The following is a 20,186-nucleotide window of genomic DNA, read 5'->3' as shown; positions in this document are numbered from 1 at the left end:
TAAATCATACTTGCCTACTTTTGAAAACTAGTTTCAGGGAGATTATAGTTGGTAATAGAATTTTGCACAGCGTCCCATTGAGGGGGTGTGTCATACTCCACCCAAAGGGCGTGTTTAGTTCCATATATGAAGAGATTGTGAAAAGAGATTGTGAACGTGGCTCTAGAAGCGTGGGTGTGTACTGCTACATCTGAGAGTCTGCTAAAATGACTTTTACTTTTACTATCCAAATGTAGATGAGCCCCAAAGCAGTTAGTAAGAGATATTATACTTGGTAACATGCTGGGAAATGGTGCTGATGATTCAATGTAAATGTATCTATCTTTCATTCCTTTTTTCCCCAAAAAATGTAATAGTGTAATGTGGGCTAGGTGAAATGAGGGAGATTGCTAGACTAATGAGGGAGAGAGGGAGATTGCTGCTATTTCAGGGAGTCTACTACAGAATGCAGGAGGGTAGGCAACTATGTTGTAAATACATATAATGTATGATGGGGTATTCTTTATATGTTTCACACAGAATGATAACAAATACTTGATAAAGATACAATTATTTATTGACTGGCTCACAAAGACCATGTGACACACATAGGAAACAAGATATGGCTCATACAGATGTCAGGATAAGCGATCTGTTATTTGATGGACGATGAAGTGAGAAGAATATAATGTAGAAGATGTAAGACCACTAAATAAAGATAATCTGTGAAAAAGGAACAATTTAATCTGCAGTATCATCTGGTTTGAGAGACATCTGTTGACATAATATTGCCCCTATTGCTGTGAACACTAGAGGATTAGACAGAAGAAGGATGTTAAACACACTCTGATCTCTTTATGGTCTTGGTGATGACTTTCCCCTGATGTGTCACGATGCAGGAGAAAACCTCATGTTTGGTGTACTCAGAGGAGGACATGATGAGGAGACTACTCTGCATGTACGTGTTGTCGCTCTGCTTGCTGACCATCGAGGTGTGGACTCCATTTGTCTGCTTCACTCCATCCACCTGCCACTCCATCGTCACAGTGTTTGGGGTGTAATCACTCGCAGTACAGACTACGGTGGCCTTTTCTGACTGTAGCTCTTCCTCAGGTGCACGTAAAATAGACACAGCGGGAGGCTTCACTTCACCGGCTGTTGGATGAATGATAAATGGAGAGTCATAAATTAGACATAAATTAAGCACATTGAGGACCAGATGTACTAAGCTTCAACAGTGATAAAATGGAGAGTGATAAACAGCCATCCAATCAGCTCCTACCTGACATTTTTCAAGCACAGTCTGTAACATGACAGGCAGGAACTAATTGGCTGGCTGTTTATCACTCTCCATGTTATCACTTTTCAAGCTTAGTGCATCTGGCCCACAGTCTAATATCATCTTTAAGTTCTGTTTTTTTTCTTAACCTTAGTTTGTAATTTAAACAAAAAAAATGTTTAGAAACTATGTTATATCATTAATAATAAAAAGAATATGAATTAGGTAAATATGTAAAACATTACTATTCTAATTACCCTGGAAATAGATAAATATCTCTCACAACATTTGCGTCACATGATTGCACCACTTATAATTAGTCACTGTAACAAATCTACTATAAATGGTGGTTTACAACAAGGAGAACAATACACATACTGTATAAGAAGACGACCTCAGAATCTTATATCGTATACCTATATTCTGCTAACAGCAGTCACACTTCTGTTTCTTTATACAAACACCTCAGCACAATGTCTACACTGGCAGAGTACCCTATTTTTCCCAAGTTTGACACTTTAGTCAAAATTTACTAAGCTGGAAGTTCTATTTCACATGGGCAACCAATCAGATACAATCTATTATCTTCTAGAAGGTGCTATGCTAAATAAATAAGTTGATTCTGATTGGTTGCCCATAGCAACATCACATCTGAAAAAGAACTCCCATCTAAGCAAATGTCCACCTTTAAATGTTGAGCTGTGGAAATGTACAGTGTTTTCTGCTGTAGCTGTGTTTTTGCAAAACAGTATAAACAGTTTCATGTGTGTGCCGGCTGTGATGAGCTAGAAGAATATCTATAAGTCTCTTGTCAGGTCACAGTCTAGAAGATCTTGTGAAATTATTTCAAAAACTGCCCCATTTTAGCTCTAAATAAACTGAATTGTAGGAATAATATTTGAGATATTTTCAAATGTTCAATGTTTAATTAAAATAATCTATTTCAAGATCATCAATTAGCTAAACAATTGAAGTGATTTATGCTTATTGCACTGTATTTGGACAAATAATGAAAAAAACAATATAAGTGTCATTTATGTACAAAACTCATGTTCGCTTTCCTGGAGTACTTACATTATATTAAGAGTTATCTTTTCAAAGATTTGCACTAGATATTGTGCCAAAGTAATAGAGAGATTGGTATACAGGAAAACTACTTCCAGAATGGTAGAAAGACTAAGAAGTGAATGAGTATATTTTATGGTATGGATAAAATAACATTTCATTACATGTAGGTAGTGACTGTTACTGGAAAATATGAAACATATTAAGAAGTAATGACATAAATGCACTGGGTTTGGGTATTTATTGTACTTACTGAGAATGTTAAGTTGGGTTCCAGGTCCAAATATCCATCACAGTGATTTATAGCTGTACAAAAACTGCAATGTGCTCTGCTACAGGGCACATACAGGCTGCAGTAATAATGCTGGCACTATGTCATATGTGGGGATGACTTGTTAAACTCTTGCCTGATAAACCTCTAAAATCATTTATCTTAGAGTTTGCATTTCTCTCACAATGGCCCTGATCTAGAGGTGGTCGTTACTGTGTCCGCTCTTGTCTCGGTTGGTGAAGCAGCCTTCCCCTTGTGTTCTAGATTGTGAATGCAAGCACTGAGACACCCACCCTGTACTCAGTAACTTTGCCGGTGTTCCAGACAGGCTACCATTGACCATCTATAATGTGCACCACCAACACATGTACCTGCCCTATGGCTGGTGCAGTTTCTCCATGAGAACATGGCTTCCGTGGCATCTATGCACCTGAGAATACATCTGAATTCACTGACCTGCCCTCGAAACACTTCTAAAATGCCCATGAGATGGACTTTTATGGGTTCAATTCAGGCCACTTCACAGTCATTGCACTGAAATTCCCATTTCTGAGCCCATATGTCCCAATTGCAACAGTCTCTCTGGTGTCTTAGCTCTGCGGGTCCCTGTACAGGAAGCGGGCAGACATCTGTTGACGTCAGCTGCCCGCACACACTGCACCTGCATCGCCGGCAAAGTTCCATGGGAACACCCAGCATTGTCAAGGGAACGCCCATGAAATGCAGGGAGTTCCCATGGGTGTGGGCACGGGCCACCGTGGAGAGATCAGGGGAGCAATCAAACTAGAATGCGGGCCATAGGGTGGAAGTGGTCAGTGGTCAGTGCTGACTTCAAAGGCCCACCCAAGAATGCCTTTGTAAGCCTGCATTTTTACAGACACACTCGCCATGCTTCCCCCTAAAGACTGGCTACTGGTCCATTAAACTGTGACTGCTATGCGTTCTCCAATTGATTTGCAATTTTTTGAGTCATTCCATAATCCTCTGATTTGCAATTTTTTGAGTCATTCCATAATCCTCTGATTTGCGATTTCTCTAATTAGCAATCCGTGCTGAATCAGGCCCTAGAAACATTAGTTTTTCAGTTCCCTGCACTTTGTGATCTTTTAATTACACTTTTTTGTGGTGATCTTGTGAGTGCTCCATCCTAACACTGTAGACTTATCAATAACATTTCTATAGTTTAATAGAAATATACTGTATATAGAATACATAGAGAATTACTGACAATGAATATAAATGTAGAGTACTGTAAAGTACCCAAAATGTGTTCATGCCAGTCTTAGCTAACCTCTACCTTCATCTCTAAAGTGAAATAATGTAATCATGTTATCTAATGTACTATGTTAGGATGTTGCTAAAATAGTATTGGACCTTAAGCCAAATAATGAAAATGAAATGTCTAAGAGCCAGATATTAGAACACTCCCATTGGGCCAGATGCACTAAGCTTCAAAAGTGATAAAATGGAGAATGATAAACCACCAGCCAATCAGCTCCTGCCTGACATTTTTTAAACACAGTCTGTGACATGTCAGGTAGGAGCTGATTGGCTGCCTGTTTATCACTCTCCATTTTATCACTTTTGAAGCTTAGTGCATCTGGCCCATTGACCCAAGATGCTTCACATTCAATACCTCCCAGAAAGAGCACATATGGAATCTATGGGGTAGATTTATTAAACTCGGTGAAGTGATAAAGTGTCTGGTTTTTAACACTGGCCAATCAACTCCTACCTGTCGTTTTTCAAACCAAGCCTGTAACCTCAGGGTTGCCTACCTTCCCGGAATGGCAGGGAGGGTCCCGGAAATCAGGTCCCCCTCACGGCCCCCCCCCCCCCCCCCGGAAAGAGGGACAACCCTCCTGCAAAACTGCCTGGCTACCACCCCCCCACCCCTGCTGGCACCCATGACCCCCCTCGGCGGGGGGTCCGCGGGTCAAATACCGCGAATAGCGCCGTTTTAGATCCGCCCACCGCAGTGCAATGCACGTCGGGAGTGTGTCTAAAATGACTATATCGTTCTGGCCACGCCCCAAACAAGTAGATGCCCATGTGGCTCCACCCCTCCCCATCCCTTTTCACTCCCGGCGGTCCCGCCTCCCCTTCCCCCCTGAGCTGCCTGCCCTCTCCCGGAAAGGGCAGCCAGAAAGTCGGTAAGTATGCTGTAACTTCACAGTTAGGAGATGATTGGCCGGTGATAAAAACTGGACACGTTATCACTTCACCGAGCTTAATAAATCCGCCCCTATGTTTTTCTTACCAACATATAAATTAAAGTACAATGGATTTTAGGTAGTGAGGGGCAGATATATTAAGCCTGTTGAAATGAGAAAGTGTCCGGTACTTTATAACAGGCCAATCATCTCATAACTGTCCTTTTTCAAACCCAGCCTGTAACTTGACAGGAGTTGATTGGCCGGTGATAAAGTACAGCCACATTATCGCTTCATCAGGCTTAATAAATCTGCCCCAGAATATTTAGAGCATCAAATACCAATAGGTTGCTTTTCAGTCCTGTGCATATAATAATATATAACATGACAGTGCTAGCTGATTATTACAGCCAGGGCTGTGTGCGAGCGATGCTGTCACTGCTCTGCAGCCATTGCTTCTGGCTAGAGAATTGCATTACAGGACCCTGGGGCCAGTAAAGCTGCTTAGAGCGTCCTAAAGTTGTCATGAAATCATGTACTCAGGAGTCAGGGCCAGTATAGTGCCCACTGCTGCCATGTTATGCTGCTGGTTGCAGCATTTGTAATGTGCAAGGTGAAAATAATCTCTTCAGTTACCATATTGACAGTAGAGATGTGCGGGTTCGGTTTTATCTGGATTTACTCGGATCTCAAAGCGGGATCCCTTTAGCTATCCTAAACATGTGACAGCCGATAGCCAATTGGAAAAATCTGAACTTGTGTTAATTTTGGCTTTAAGAAGTAAGTAGATCTGAACTGCACATCTGTAATTGACAGGGACATCAATGATTATTTTTACCAGTGATCAAGTACCTGTAAAGAAGAGCAGCATTTTTTCTGCAGAATATTATATAATACATGTAAAATCATAGAGTTCTCAGTCATAACATCTGTCTCTATCATATAAGATGATCACTACAGTATATCAGTACCATCCATGTAGCACACTTATGGCTTGTCAGGTACTGAGTGTAACTATTACTAGGAACATGTTTGGGAAACCAGACATTTACAGATCACCTTATTGATGTTACCATGAAATATTCGTCCTTTAAAAATGGAAAAAACATGGTTTGATAACTAATGTGTATGTATATAGAGATGAAGAAACATTATTTTTCTATGTCTAAATTAATTTCCCTAGTTTGATGGCATATTATTGAATATCCAAGGAACGTGTATGCCACACAGTATTTATTATTCCTATATACTGTATATTCTTTTACAACAATGTAGGTGAATGTTAGATTATATGTTATGTAGAATATTTCCGTTTCATGTGTAGATGTTACTACATCTAGAAAGTTGTACAGCGCTATCTATGTAGGTACTGTATGTACGCAGTAAATATCTAAACATTTTTATTTCAGTGTCTCAATAATGGTTTGTATAATTAATGATAATGTTGGGATATACTTGAAAATCTTACACGGAATGACAACAAAATACTTGATAAAGATACAATTATTTATTGAACAAAGACAATGTGACACACAGGAAACAACATATGGCTCATACAGATGTTGGGCTATGTGATCTGTTACAGGGATTTGATGGAACATGAAGTGAGAAGAATATAGACGATGTAAGAATTCTAAATAAAGGTAACATGTGAAAAAGGGACAATTTAATCAACAGTAATTTCTGCTTTAAGAGCCAGTCACATCTATTGACATAATATAGTTCCCATAGCGGGGAAGGAGTGTAACAAAAGAGGAGTAGACAGAAGAAGGATGTTAAACACACTCTGATCTCTTCACGGTCTTGGTGATGACTTTGCCCTGATGTGTCACGATGCAGGAGAAAACCTCATGTTTGGTGTACTCAGAGGAGGACATGGTGAGGAGACTACTCTGCATGTACGTGTTGTCACTCTGCTTGCTGACCATCGAGGTGTGGACTCCATCTGTCCACTTCGCTCCATCCACCTGCCACTCCATTGTCACAGTGTCTGGGGTGTAATCACTCGCAGTACAGACTGTGGTGGCCTCTACATGTTCCTCAGTAGCACGCAACATAGACACAGTGGGGGGCTTCACTTCACCGGCTGTTGGATGAGAGAAAACACTTAGATTAAGTAACAGAACATACAATCAACACAATGGTTGACAGAATTTGTTTCATATCCAATTTTTTTAATGAGTCCTTCCAGGCATAGCGCATTAAACCAATGGGTATGTCTTGAAAATGTTTTTACATGGCTATAAGCTGTATGTTATGGCTTCCCTAGAAAGATTACTATTGTATATGTATAGTAACCAGACTACTCAGTAGAATTGTCAGATACTAAGGGGAGTCTTGTTATTCACTTACGTACAGATGTGTAGGGATCCAGTAATTATAGTAATATTATTATTGCAACTCTGCTAATCGGAAACAATATACGCTTCTATATTGCTTCTATATTGCTGGTTATACATTATTCGTGTGCTGTTGTGTACTCTCTTTTTTAAGTTATGTGCTTGTATTTTAACTGCAGAAAGTCACATCTGTGCAACCTAACCAGAGTGCTAGTGCATATAGTAGATAGTAATTAACCCTTTGAGTGCCATCGTTGCTGTGAGAGATCCTTAAAATATCCGCTTAAAATGCCCGTGTCGCTCACAGCGACTGTTCTTTTATGGGGTGCAATAGTTAACTAAACTTCAGTTAATTAACTTGGCTGTATTCGTATTTAGGTACTTATGTAATACCTGGGCTCCCGTTTTTCTTATGAGACCGCGTCCCCTCGTGGGGCTCGCTGCGCTCGCCACGCTTCGGTCACGGTGGCTCGCTGCGCTCGCAACACTATATAAAATCAACTCCATGCGTAGTTGGATAGTAGGGATATGAAAAAATGGGGTGCATTTAACATGGGAGCCCAGATAACACATAAGTACCCGTATTTATACTAAATGAACAGACGCTGTGAGCGACGCTGGCATTTTTAGCGGATATTTTGAGGATCTCTCACAGCAAAGTTGCCACTCAAAGGGTAAATGACTAGAAAGAACCACACAGAGGTAAATTTAAAAAAGGTTCTAAAAATAAAAGGAAGTGATGTTGCTCATTGCAACCAATCATTTTCTGGGATGCAATACAGAAATTTTAGAAAGAATCTGATTGGTTACTATTGGCAACATCACCTCTTTTCATTTTTAGAAACTTTAGTAAATTTGCCCCTTACACATATAGAACTTCCCAGCATATTAAATACTGTGAACTGGTCTGAATAAAACAAATGTATATGTTCCAAAACGTAATAAGGACCTACTTATACTGGACAAAAAATATGGATGATAATATATTAAAATGAGTTAATTATTGACCTGCACATTACTTAAATACGCACTAAATCTACTCTGTTTATAGACACAATAAGGAAACAATGATATCACATTTATCGCATTTATCACATTTAGGGCGAGATGTACTAAGCCTTGAAAAGTGATAAAATGGAGAGTGATAAACCACCAACCAATCAGCCCTACATGTCATTTTTTAAACACAGCTTGTGACATGGCAGGTACAGTAGGTGCTGATTCACTGGTTGTTTATCACTCTCCATTTGATCACTTTTCAAGCTTAGTACATCTGGCCCTTTATCTCCACTATCTGAACAGCCACTAAAGTATCAAGATGTGTGTGTCTTGCTCCAGTTTGTAAATACCGGTACATTCAACATATCAAGTTTTGGAGTTTTCTGGTGGAAAAGTAATGGGGTCTGGTCGCCTATACTTCTAAAGGAGACATAAATACATGGCCTGATAATTATATTTTTGAAATGGGGTTGTAGTTTCTGGCCTACACTATTAATATGTGTTGTAGTAAGTAATACTGTGTAGTAGTAAGTAATACAGTACAGCTTTATTTTAGAGAAAAACATTTCACTAATATGTTTTTCATAAAGAACGCTATAAGATATATAAAGACATTTTTTGTGGATATAAGTGGATATAATCATTAACTGATTATTACATTTCAATTTTAAAATAAAAAAAATTATGGCCATTTTGACTGTTGTTCAATGTGCAGTAATATCAATAAACATAAAAGTATCCAGTTGTCCAATGAAACAGCACAATGGTCAATAACTGAAAGTCAATAGCAGATGCTATAATACATAGAAATTTAGTGGATAAATTTAGAAAAAGATCAAATATTAGAAACTTCTTTAGGTTAGTTATTAAATATATATATATAATTATACAATTAGGATACAAACAAAATAATTTGTACATAAATAAATGTTTTTATAAAATGTATAATACTTACTGAGGATGGTAAGTTTGGTCCCACCTCCAAAAATAGCTCACAGTGATTGAGTACTATGCAAAAACCACCTACTGTTCTGCACAACATGACAACATACTATAAGTAGTGGAGCCTATTTTATATATAGGGATTGCTGTTGGAGATGGAGAACCTTACAAATTGTTTATGAAAGAGTTGGCCATTCCTACTTAGATGTACAGTATCTCCTTCAGGCCATCTACTTTGACTTATACACTAGTAGAACAATACAAGTGACTGGATAAGTAACCATCACACATGTTCTCACATGGGATAATCCTTGCATTTGAGCTTTTGTTCATTTTCTGTGAGCTATTATTAAAAATTATACTGTGAAGATGATGCACATTTTTAATTTATTTCCACATGGATGTCACTGGTCAATGATGTTTCATGATGTTTCATTCATGTTGCAATAATATGCTTATAATTGATACATAATTGTTCATTGATACAAGTGATTGTAGCAATTGTCAATAATAGTTTGCAGAAAATCACAAGATGAGGACTTATGGGTCTTTGTACTAAGACTTAGGGCCAGATGTATCAAGCTTCAAAAAGTGATAAACAACCAGCCAATCAACTCCTATCATGTTAACGACATTGTTTAAAAAATGACAGTTAGGAGCTGGTTGTTTATCACTGTCCACTTTATCACTTTTTGAAGCATGATGCACCTGAACCATGGAGAGAAATCAAGTTGCTGGAGGGAAATTACTAACCAACTAGCTCCTAACATTTTTTTAAACCCAGCCTGTAACATGGCAGTTAAGAACTGATTTCATGGTACTTTATCTCCTTCTGCTATAACTCTCCAAGGCTTAGTACATAGATCCCTGAATTAAAATTTGGGGTCAATTCAGTTATCTGTGTGAGGGGCATGTTTCCATCATAATGTCATGGATTCACTGCTAAAGGATATATGTACGCAGGCATTTGGTGCTGCAAACAACATTTCCACAAATCCGGAGGTACTGTTAGTACAGTACGTAGCTGCAGTTACTCAAGCCTTGACTTGGGAGTGACTGAATTGACCCCTCTGTGTTCCTTTATTATAACATCAGTGCCATCAATGAGGCACTCAGTGAGGGGATTCACTAGTTATAATAAAAAATGATTTGCTTTAAGTAACACAATAGCAATAGGATATATATATTTTAATCTTCATGTCTGTAATATAAGTAACGCAATTGTTTGTATCATATTTAGCACTCCTAAATTATAGAGAAATAATAATCCAAAGAAACAACTTGCTATAGTAAGTAATATTAAACTGATACTTTAAGTATTTTCTATTTTCGTATATTTAACTGATAAATTATCTGTTTGTTGTAATAAAAAACATTTTTTTTATATTTACTGCATTCCAGTCCTAATATATAGCATATATCATATTTGTATGAATCGATAATACTAAATATAATCTAAATTGGCAAAAGAAAAGTCAGAAACGTAATAATATATTATGCATACTGTACATCAATTTAGAGGTCTTTTCCAAGTGTTGTAATAGATAAAAAACATTAAAAATATATTTACACTAAATATTAAATAAAATGTTCTTGGCATGGGGAATGTTGGGATCCATTTTCATACACTGTATATACAGAAATATTATGAGAAGCATAATAAATGACATTATCAAGATAAAGAAAATACAGCTAATACAAAACATGCTACTGTACATAGATTTTGCACTATATCATTTTTCTCCCATATACTGTATACAGTAATTGATTCCAACAATCATGATGGCAAACATTCAATTCTGTCCCTACATCTTGCCTATTACAAATATCTAGACAAAACATAGAATTGAAACAATATTCACATTTAAATAAAACAAGCATAGTGAAATTGTACTTACAAAGAACAACCAGTTTGGTCCCTTTCCCGATGATGTACACTGTAGTATAACCCCATTCAAAAACCATGTCATGGTTGACAAAGATGCAATGGTTCATGCAATGTAGACTCATCATAACATGCAGGTGTCTTAATTACAAACATAATTATGCCTGATAAGAGCAATTCAACCATTGTAATATAGTCAAAATACAACTGTACTAAGCAACACGTAACAACATACTTTAAACATTAGTTAGTTATGTTGTATAATAAATTCTCTATGAACAAGAAACAGACATGTACAGTATCCTAATATTTCATAGCCTTATTCAGCAATCTAGTTTATTAGGGGTTTATTTACTTAGATGGGAGTTCTATATAAGATGGGATGTTGCTATGGGTAACCAATCAGATTCTATCTCTTATCTTCTAGAAGGTGCTAAATAAATCAGAAGTAGATTTAGTACATCCCACCTTAAATAGAACTCCTATCTTAGCAAATAAACCCCTTAGAGTATAAATTGGATTGACAAATGGCCTTGTAGAGTGTGGCTAGTATATTTTCCTATATAATAATTTTTAGCATTAGATTACTAATGAGATGTCATTTGAATCATAAATCATTAAGTACCTGTTGACAACTGTTTTCTAGCTATGAAGCTGGACCAGTGGACACTGCGGAGAAAAAAAAAACAAAATTAAGTCTATAATATTCATTAAATATATGAGAATATATGAGTTTAGGTGCAAATGTGTCCACAAACACCTATCCTCAAACCAAGGCAAATAGCCCTGTGTGGGGTGCCACGGACTGTGCAATTTAGCTGCGCCAAGCATCACAACACAATTTTTTACCAAATATGCACCTTATTCATATCAATAATGCAACAAAAGTACAATGTAAGGGTATCTTGAATACTAATGCTGGCAATATATACAAATGGGGTTTTCCAACCAACGGGCGCAAGTAGAGTTGTAGTCTCTAGATCTTCCTGTATTTCCTCTTGCCGTAAGTGGGGTACGCCTACCCATTTTTTCACAAAAAATATCCATTGTGTCATATATATTGGTCCTTGGGATGGTCAGACCTAACCATCTTGTTTTCTTCTGAATTTCCCCCATATGGTCGAGAAATCTTTAAGGAAATACAGGAAGATCTAGAGACTACAACTCTACTTGCGCCCGTTGGTTGGAAAACCCCATTTGTATATATTGTGTTGTATTTTGATTATTGGGTGATAATCAGGGGTCAGTACACTCTTTAGGCAGCATAGCGCCACCACAGGTTCATTCCTATAAATTTCCATAGCTATAATGCTGGCAATGCATGTAGCTTCTATGGGCCAATTGGGGTGAAATGGCAAAATACATAATGTACAACACCATACAAATACCAAGTTTGTATTGACTCCATGTATAGTCTAAGTCGTGCCGGATGTCCCTTGCCATAAGGTGCAAAAAGCGTAGGTATATGAGGACACATCTGTAGAAGTTACTGTGATACTTAGCTAAGACTGAGTGGTCGCAGAGCTGGACTCAAGTTAAATTGGTTACTGGACTTAAGTATTAACAAGAGATTTTTTTTTATTGCACCCTAACAAGAGTACTGTAGGTAAAAGTGGGTATACTTGATTAAAAAACATATGTTTACTTATTGTAAGAACCTATACAGTACTTTCTTTAAATTATAGAGGATATGGATCAAATCCTATGGTGTACTTCTGAATATGTACAAACATTACATAACTTTGTGCACCATAAGATTATCTTCCAATTCCTTTAACGGAGACATGTTGCCATGCGCTAAGCTACCTAAATACAGGCATTGTTAAAATAATGGTTATTAGGTAGGCATGGCTTATTACATTACAGTCACAGTAATAATAGGAAGTAATAATGAAACTGTATAGGTCATTGGTACGACCTCATCTAGAGTACTGTGTTCAGTTCTGGAGGCCATATCTCCAGAAGGATATAAATACATTAGAGACTGTACAAAGAAGGGCAACTAAAATGGTGCATGGCCTACATCACAAAACTTACCTGGAAAGATTAAAATATCTTAATATGTATACAGTAGTTTGGAGCAGAGAAGGAAAAGAGGGGACATGATAGAGACTTTCAAATATATCAAGGGTTTTAACAAGGTACAAGTGGGAGACATTCTTCACAGGAAGAGGAGCAGCAGAACACGAGGACATGCACTGACACTAGAGGGAGGAAGATTCAGGGGAAATTTGGGGAAGAATTACTTCACAGAAAGGGTAGTGGATAAGTGGAATAGCCTCCCATCAGAGGTGGAAGAGACAAATACAGTAGTACAATTTAAACATGCTTGGGATAGGCATATTGAGATTCTTAACATGTTTAAAAAAGGGGCAGACTACAGATGTAGCCACTCTCATCTATTCCTATAATAGGATTAAGTGAGTAATTGGATCACTATGCTAATCATGCTAATATTGTTCTATGTATTGTATTGCAGCTGAGAACAATAGGATAGCAATGGTGAGATCAACTGTCCCAGTCTTACACTGTCACAGCAAAAATGGCTTTTGCTAAAAATTACTGCGAGTGTTCAAGGAAAAGATGAGATTTACTAATGTATTGTGGCTGGGGGTTGAATGTAATGTAAATTACTTGTGCAACTTGATGCTCTTGATCCCCATTACAAATTATAGACTGTAATTAATACATTTTACACATATATTGGTCCATAAAAGGTATCAGTTACAGCAGACAGTTTAAACATTGTTACTCGCCTTACATAGCCTTCTCCGCAGCTATAATCACTTCATCCAACCACAATACAGGACTGATTTGTGTGATATAAACCATTATTGTAACCACTTACAAAGCATCAGTTTTGTATTAAATGTATTATTAATCCATAGCAGCCTTAAGGCCCCCATACACTAGCCGATTTTGGTCAGATTTCAGCCAGATCAGTCGGATCTGGCCGAAATCGGACCAAAATCGGCTAGTTTTGATGTCCCCTCAGATCCGATGCGCGGTCTCGTGCGCTTCGGATCTGCGTCGGGTGGTCGGACCTGCTGCACGTCCGACCACCCGACTTGGGACCTAGTGGGGCGGCGCGGCGGTGGAGGGAGCAGGGGGGGCTGGGGACGCTGCGGGGGACACAGGCGGCATAGAGCCGGGCAGGGGGAGCCGGCCGGGAGCTGTCAGTAATGAATAAAAAAAAAAAGCCCATACAATGAATGGGCGGCCTGTGATTGGCTGAGCGCTCTCTCAGCCAGTCAGCAATTGGCTGAGTGAGCGCTCAGCAGCCAATCACAGGCTGCCCTTTCATTGTATGGGCTTTTTTTTTTTATTCATTACTGACAGCTCCCGGCCGGCTCCCCCTGCCCGGCTCTTTGCCGCCTGTGTCCCCCGCAGCGTCCCCAGCCCCCCCTGCTCCCTCTACCGCCTCGCACAGACGCTGTCCCCCGCAGCGTCCCCAGCAGCGGGGGACACAGACGTGTCCCCCGCAGCGTCCCCAGCCCCCCCTGCTGCCTCTACCGCCTCGCACCGACGCTGTCCCCCGCAGCGTCCCCAGCAGTGGGGGACACAGACGTGTCCCCCGCCCCCCTGCTCCCATCTCTGTAGCCCCCCCCCCCGCTCCCCGGGTTTTTTACATGTGATAAATCGAGACGATTTATCACATGTAAAAAATGGCACATCAAGTGCCAATCTAATCAAGCTCCCCCGGGGAGCAGCCGTGGAAGCTCAGGGGGAAGTCGGGGGCGACTTGTCCCTAGTGTATGGGGGCCTTTAGGTCACCATCTGACAACATTACAGTTGTACAAATCTTTCAGATGACTGACTGAGTAGAGTAGTTATGAACCGTTAGCAGAGCAATCACATGAAGTGCATCTGTCTGAGCAATATGGATGGTTTCATAGGTTTGCTGTTTGCTATCTCTCTCTCATAGACAATTCTCATCCTAAACCCTGAAAATCTTGAGCAGCAGTTGCTAGCTATTGCATATAAGAAAGCGGGGTAATGCTGCTGCATTGAGCATTATGGCCCTTGTTTTGACATACTGTATTAAAAATCGATTGTGCGGCGTGGCTTGGCAGGCATACTGAGAGGCCACAATTCCCCTGGGCTCCTGCTTTACCTGCCCGATTCCCACCTTCTACCTAACTGCAGAGATTCGGAAACAAATCTGGCAAGCTCCTAGCTAACTTGATTAAAGGACCACACTCCTGCACATGGGTTAACACGATAAAACAATCGGGAACATTTCTCACCGACTTCAATGACATATGTGCTGAATTCATTACTAGTCATTGCAACTGTTATTGCATAATTCCATCTAACGGTGACCCGTTGATCCAGTGCTGTGTAATAAAACATTTGTTCACCGTCCTCACCTGTGGTGAGCGCGTTATTGTGTGGGTGCATGTGTGGGAGTGTTGCACTTTGGGGTTCCTTGTCCCTCTGCCCTCAGAGTTCAGGCGAGAGAAGCAGGAGAACAGCTGACGGACAGTGACGAGAAAGGAAAAGGAGTACAAGGTAATATCCACATACTTGCACGCAGTCTGACAACATCACAATTGTACTAACAGGGATTAAAATATGTGATTTTAGAGGTTAAGTTCAGCTTTTGTACCCTTTTTTGGCCTCACTCAGGCCAAGTTCAATCGCGTAGTCAGGGGGTCACAGAAAAATATCCTTCCTGATTTCTTCAATGTTTCTCAGATCATGTTTGGCCTTTAAACAAAAAGGCTTGTCGGTACGCTTAAGGGGGTGTCACACTTTGAGGAAGACCTATAGGATGAAATGCGTTGGTGCATGTGGCGTCTCCTGCTACACAGTGTTTTGGACCTAGAAAGCTTGGGACTTTGATGTTAGGAGTTAACGGAGGGATACTCGGGTGTACATCAGTAGTGATCTCCGGGTGTGGTATGGGACTCCGACAGTCGTGATCCCGACAGTCATTTTCCCGACATCGGGATCCCGAACTGGCTGGAGTCAGACAGCGTGGCCAGCGCAAAAAAAAACCCTTGCGAGCACGGTGGCTTGCTACACGAGCCACCTATTCTATTCTCCCACTATGGGGGTCGTGGACCCCCACGAGGGAAAATAGCGAGTGGCCGTCGGGCACCCGGCTGTCAGCGTTTTGACAGTCGGGTGCCCGACTTTCAGGTAAATGACTTTCGGGATCCCGACTGTCGGGAACCCGTCCGGCACCCGTGATCTCCATGGCCATCTTAAATAGGGCATGAAGCATCCTTGGAGGACAGAAAGACGGTGCAGTACTGCACTCCTCTTTATACTAGGATAACACTTTTGGCTCAAATGTAAACTCATAAGTGCAGTAAGGGAGAATGATGGTGCTGTTTTGTAGACGCTTGGGCACTTTCATTCCAGTGTAGCGAAATCTATATGCTGCAGCAAATATGTGGCTAAAGTTTTGGTAAAGCTCTTTCACTGTATCCTTTTTGTGTGTTGGACCCTTGTGCACAAACCCAAAGCACAATTCATTTAATAAAGTCTGTGTGTGTGTGTGAACTCTATATTAATGTCCAAGGTTTTGGTATAAGATGTTCCGTAAGGAGTGGGTACTGAATTTCCATGATGAAAATGTAATTGATTGTGCATTGAGACTCTGTTGCTCTACAAGGTAGGTAAATCTATGAATGGTGAATTCCATATGAATGCAGAAGGAACACTACAAAGAATATTAAGTACTACCAATGGACATGCACAACATTACACATATCAAATTATTATTTGATATGTGTAATGTTGTGCATGTCCCTTTTGTCTTTCTGTACAGCTGCGGGGGAGCGCTGCCGTGCCGGGATGTGAGTTGTCACTCAACATGGCCGCGGTGGAGCGCAAGCTGTGGGGTTGCCTAGCAACGCCCCACTGCCTGCATCTGGAAGCATGGTGCTTGGTGATTTCATTCCTGTCTCAGCAGCGTGGGCCCGGCGGCAGCTACGATGTGACGAACGGTACTGCAGAGGCTGTTTATGTGGTGAGTGTGTTGTTGTTTGTTGCTGTTGGATTGTGTCCTGAAGAAGGGGATCAAACCCCGCAAGCTTGATTATGCCAATACACATCCTTGTTTGATTATTTATTGCCTCTGGAGTGCCATTCTGTTTTTGGACATTTATATATATATTTGTTGTATTTAGGAGACACGTTATGTGTAGTCCTACTACGAGGAGGGCAACAGGAGCAGTTATCTGCACGTATCAGTGAGTGCCAGAACACTTGGATTGTTATATATCTCTTATATATTTAGCTACATGTGTCAATAATTCTTGGAGTGTGTCTATAACGCTGGGTGGAGTCAAGGCTCAATCAGAGCCTCTTTTACTTCACCCACACACAGTCCCAGAATGATAGACTGCCAGAGCTGCCCCATCCCTACAATCCCCCTATTCTCAGCAAGTCCCCCTCCCACCACCCTCCCTCCCACCACCACCACTAAACAGCTTACCCGGGTACAGATGGGGCATTTGCGCAGGAAGCGGATCTTTTGGATGGATCCGATAAACGAGTGAGTGAGCCACCTTTCCCAAACAGGTGATCCGTCATTCTTTCAGTTTCGTTTTCCATTACAATGCATTTGCCTGAGATCAGCACTGCCACCTGTGGCAGCTGAGATGTACTACCTCTGGAAACTGAGTACAGTGCTTTGACTGCAACTGAAAGAAAGAATCACAAGGCTGCTGCTAGGGATGGCCATCGGTGCAGACACCATCGATGGTTGCCATCGATGGTGATTCTGCTCCCAGCCATCGATTAGTGTTTTACTCGGTCATGTACAGTATGTTCTTATTTGTTCAGCTCACTGGTGATAGCCTTGAAAAAGCTACAGAGCGAAATGCGCATTGGCAGCCCTCCTCTGTGATCTTGTAGCAATTTAGCCTGTATATAGTGTGTATAATGTCTGTTTGTTTGGTGTAAAATTTATTTGTGTTGGCCCCAAAGCAGCTCCCTTGTGAGAAGCGCTCAGGCGCAAAAGCACACGCCGGCCAAGGAGACTGGATCTCCGGCAACAGGCGGAAGGGGGAGAGAGAGTGTCTATACTTAAACGGGCACACACTTACTGCACGATCAGGCTTGAACTTGCCTGTGTCTATTTACTCTTTGGCTCCACATGCAAGTGTTAGACAATACAGGGGAACAAGCACATAAGCTAAAAATATGTGTATAGTGCTGCTGGCTGCAATCAGGGGGATCAGCATATAACGAACGCACCAGCAAAAAGCATGTGCATTCTGTAATCATATTACCCAGGAAGATCCAATCTCAGGATTGCCCTGTGTGGATGCCAAGCAATAGATAATACCCAATATCAAAGTGCAGTATCGCTCAGGAAAATCCAACCTGAGGATTGCCCCGTATGTACGCCAACCTGCGAGTGTAACTAACTAATACAAATAAAACACCAATCTGTGTGTAGAGGATCATTCTATCCCCACACTGAGCGATACAAAAACATTGTTCAATATACATATTTATCACTATATTATTTGTTTGATGTGTTTTATGTCTGTCGGTTTGGTGTAACATTACATACATAACACTGGTATTGGCCCAAGTTGCCTGCTCGTTTGGGGTGAAACCACATACACAGCAACAGTGTCCGCCAAAAACATAAAAGTGCATTCAACAATTCTTGCCCAAAATGATCCAATTTGTGGATTGCCTCATGTGTAGGCAATTGGATCCAACGTAATACAGTAGTGCAATACTGATTAAAAGCTGAGGAGGATATAGTGCAGAACACTTACCGTATAAAAGGTCTGTGTGGTGCAACACTATAGACACCACACCAGCAGTTGTGTAGCCGATTGTACCCAATTGTATTCAGCTTTACATAAAAAGATCCAATCTGTGGATCACCCCGAGTGCAGACCAGTGGATTTAACAGAATACATCAGCATTACACTGATCAAATGTGGAAGATTACATGGTGTAAAACTAACCTAAGATCTGTGGGGTATAATACCGTATACATCACACGAGTATTAGCCGACCATACATAAGAGTGCATAAATACTGTCCAATAAGATCCAGTCTGTGGATTGCCCTGTGTGTATGCAAGTGAACCGACACAATCTGTACTGCAGTACTCTGACACACAATACATGTACATACAGGTACATGAACACTCCCTAGAGGCATCTAATCAAGCACTATCAAATTATTGAGTAATAACAATAATACTTACCGTAGAAGGTGCAGCCCAAACAGTGCCCGAAGTGTACATAACGTAAGGGGAAAAGTGAGTTACCTCCAGCATACTGGCAGAAAGTGTATAAATTAATACACGGATAACAACTACAATCCTTATGTTCTGCCGGCTCACTGGGAGTGTGCGGACAATGGGCCTTATTCGAGTTCACTCTTTCTGACAAAATCCTTCTTAGATGGACAAAACCATGTGAACTGCAGGGGGGCAGATGTAACATGTACAGATAGAAATAGATTTGGTGATTTTTTGGTGATTCTTTGCAGGGTAAATACTGGCTGCTTTATTTTAACACTGCAATATAGATCTCACTTTGAAGTAAAACCCCACCCAAATCTAATTAGATCTGCACAAGTTACATCTGCCCCCCTGCAGTGCACATGGTTTTGTCCATCTAAGAAGGATTTTGTCTGAAAGAGTGAACTCGAATAAGGCCCATGTGACTGATCATATGCACAAAGTACCACGATCAAAATTGGGAGGACCTAATTACTGGACTACCCGGCTTGTATGCCACAAAATAAAGGCATAAAGCTGCCCATACACGGTCCGTTTAACGGATCCGTTTGGGACTTAAACAGCACACATCGGATCGGATCGCATCCCTAGTGCATGCAGTGTGCATGCACTGCGATCCGATACGATGCGTACCTAGTACAAAAAGTATGTGCAGCACATACTTTTTGTACCGTACTATGCGGGAGCGCGCATCGCATAGTACAGAACGGATGCCGGCGAACGGCTCTGTGTATGGGCAGCTTAAAACCTTACATGTCGGCACACACCATGTATCTGTGACAGGAATATACCAAATTGAAAGACCAGCGACACCAATTAGACCAAGCACAACAGACAGCAACATATCAAATAATTCATTCAGCAGACAGTGATAGTATCACTACCCACCATTATAGAATAAACACAGGTGCCCAATTGAATAACGAGTGTATCTGCATCCGAAAAGCAGTAACTAGACAAATAACACCAAGCTACTAGATCACAGAGTGACATTTTAATCTTTAATATTTATTTTTCTCTTTACATCTATATCTTGTTTTAATCTTT

At 40.5% G+C, this 20,186-nt stretch overlaps 1 gene segment (V, D, J or C); it reads right to left on the bottom strand.

Moving 5' to 3' along the window:
- Positions 1-538: 538 nt before the first annotated feature.
- Positions 539-20,186, bottom strand: part of LOC146008959 (immunoglobulin lambda variable 5-39-like) — a 35,301-nt gene continuing 15,653 nt past the window's right edge. Inside the window, 2 exon segments of the V gene segment in view lie at positions 539-1,134; positions 9,041-9,076. Of these exon segments, the coding sequence occupies positions 815-1,134; positions 9,041-9,076 (356 nt within the window).

Source organism: Crinia signifera, chromosome 1 (assembly GCF_055691185.1).
Source record: "Crinia signifera chromosome 1, ASM5569118v1, whole genome shotgun sequence".
Lineage (NCBI taxonomy): Eukaryota > Metazoa > Chordata > Amphibia > Anura > Myobatrachidae > Crinia > Crinia signifera.
Note: the sequence above shows the minus strand (reverse complement) of the source record. Positions and strands in the feature narration are given on the sequence as shown.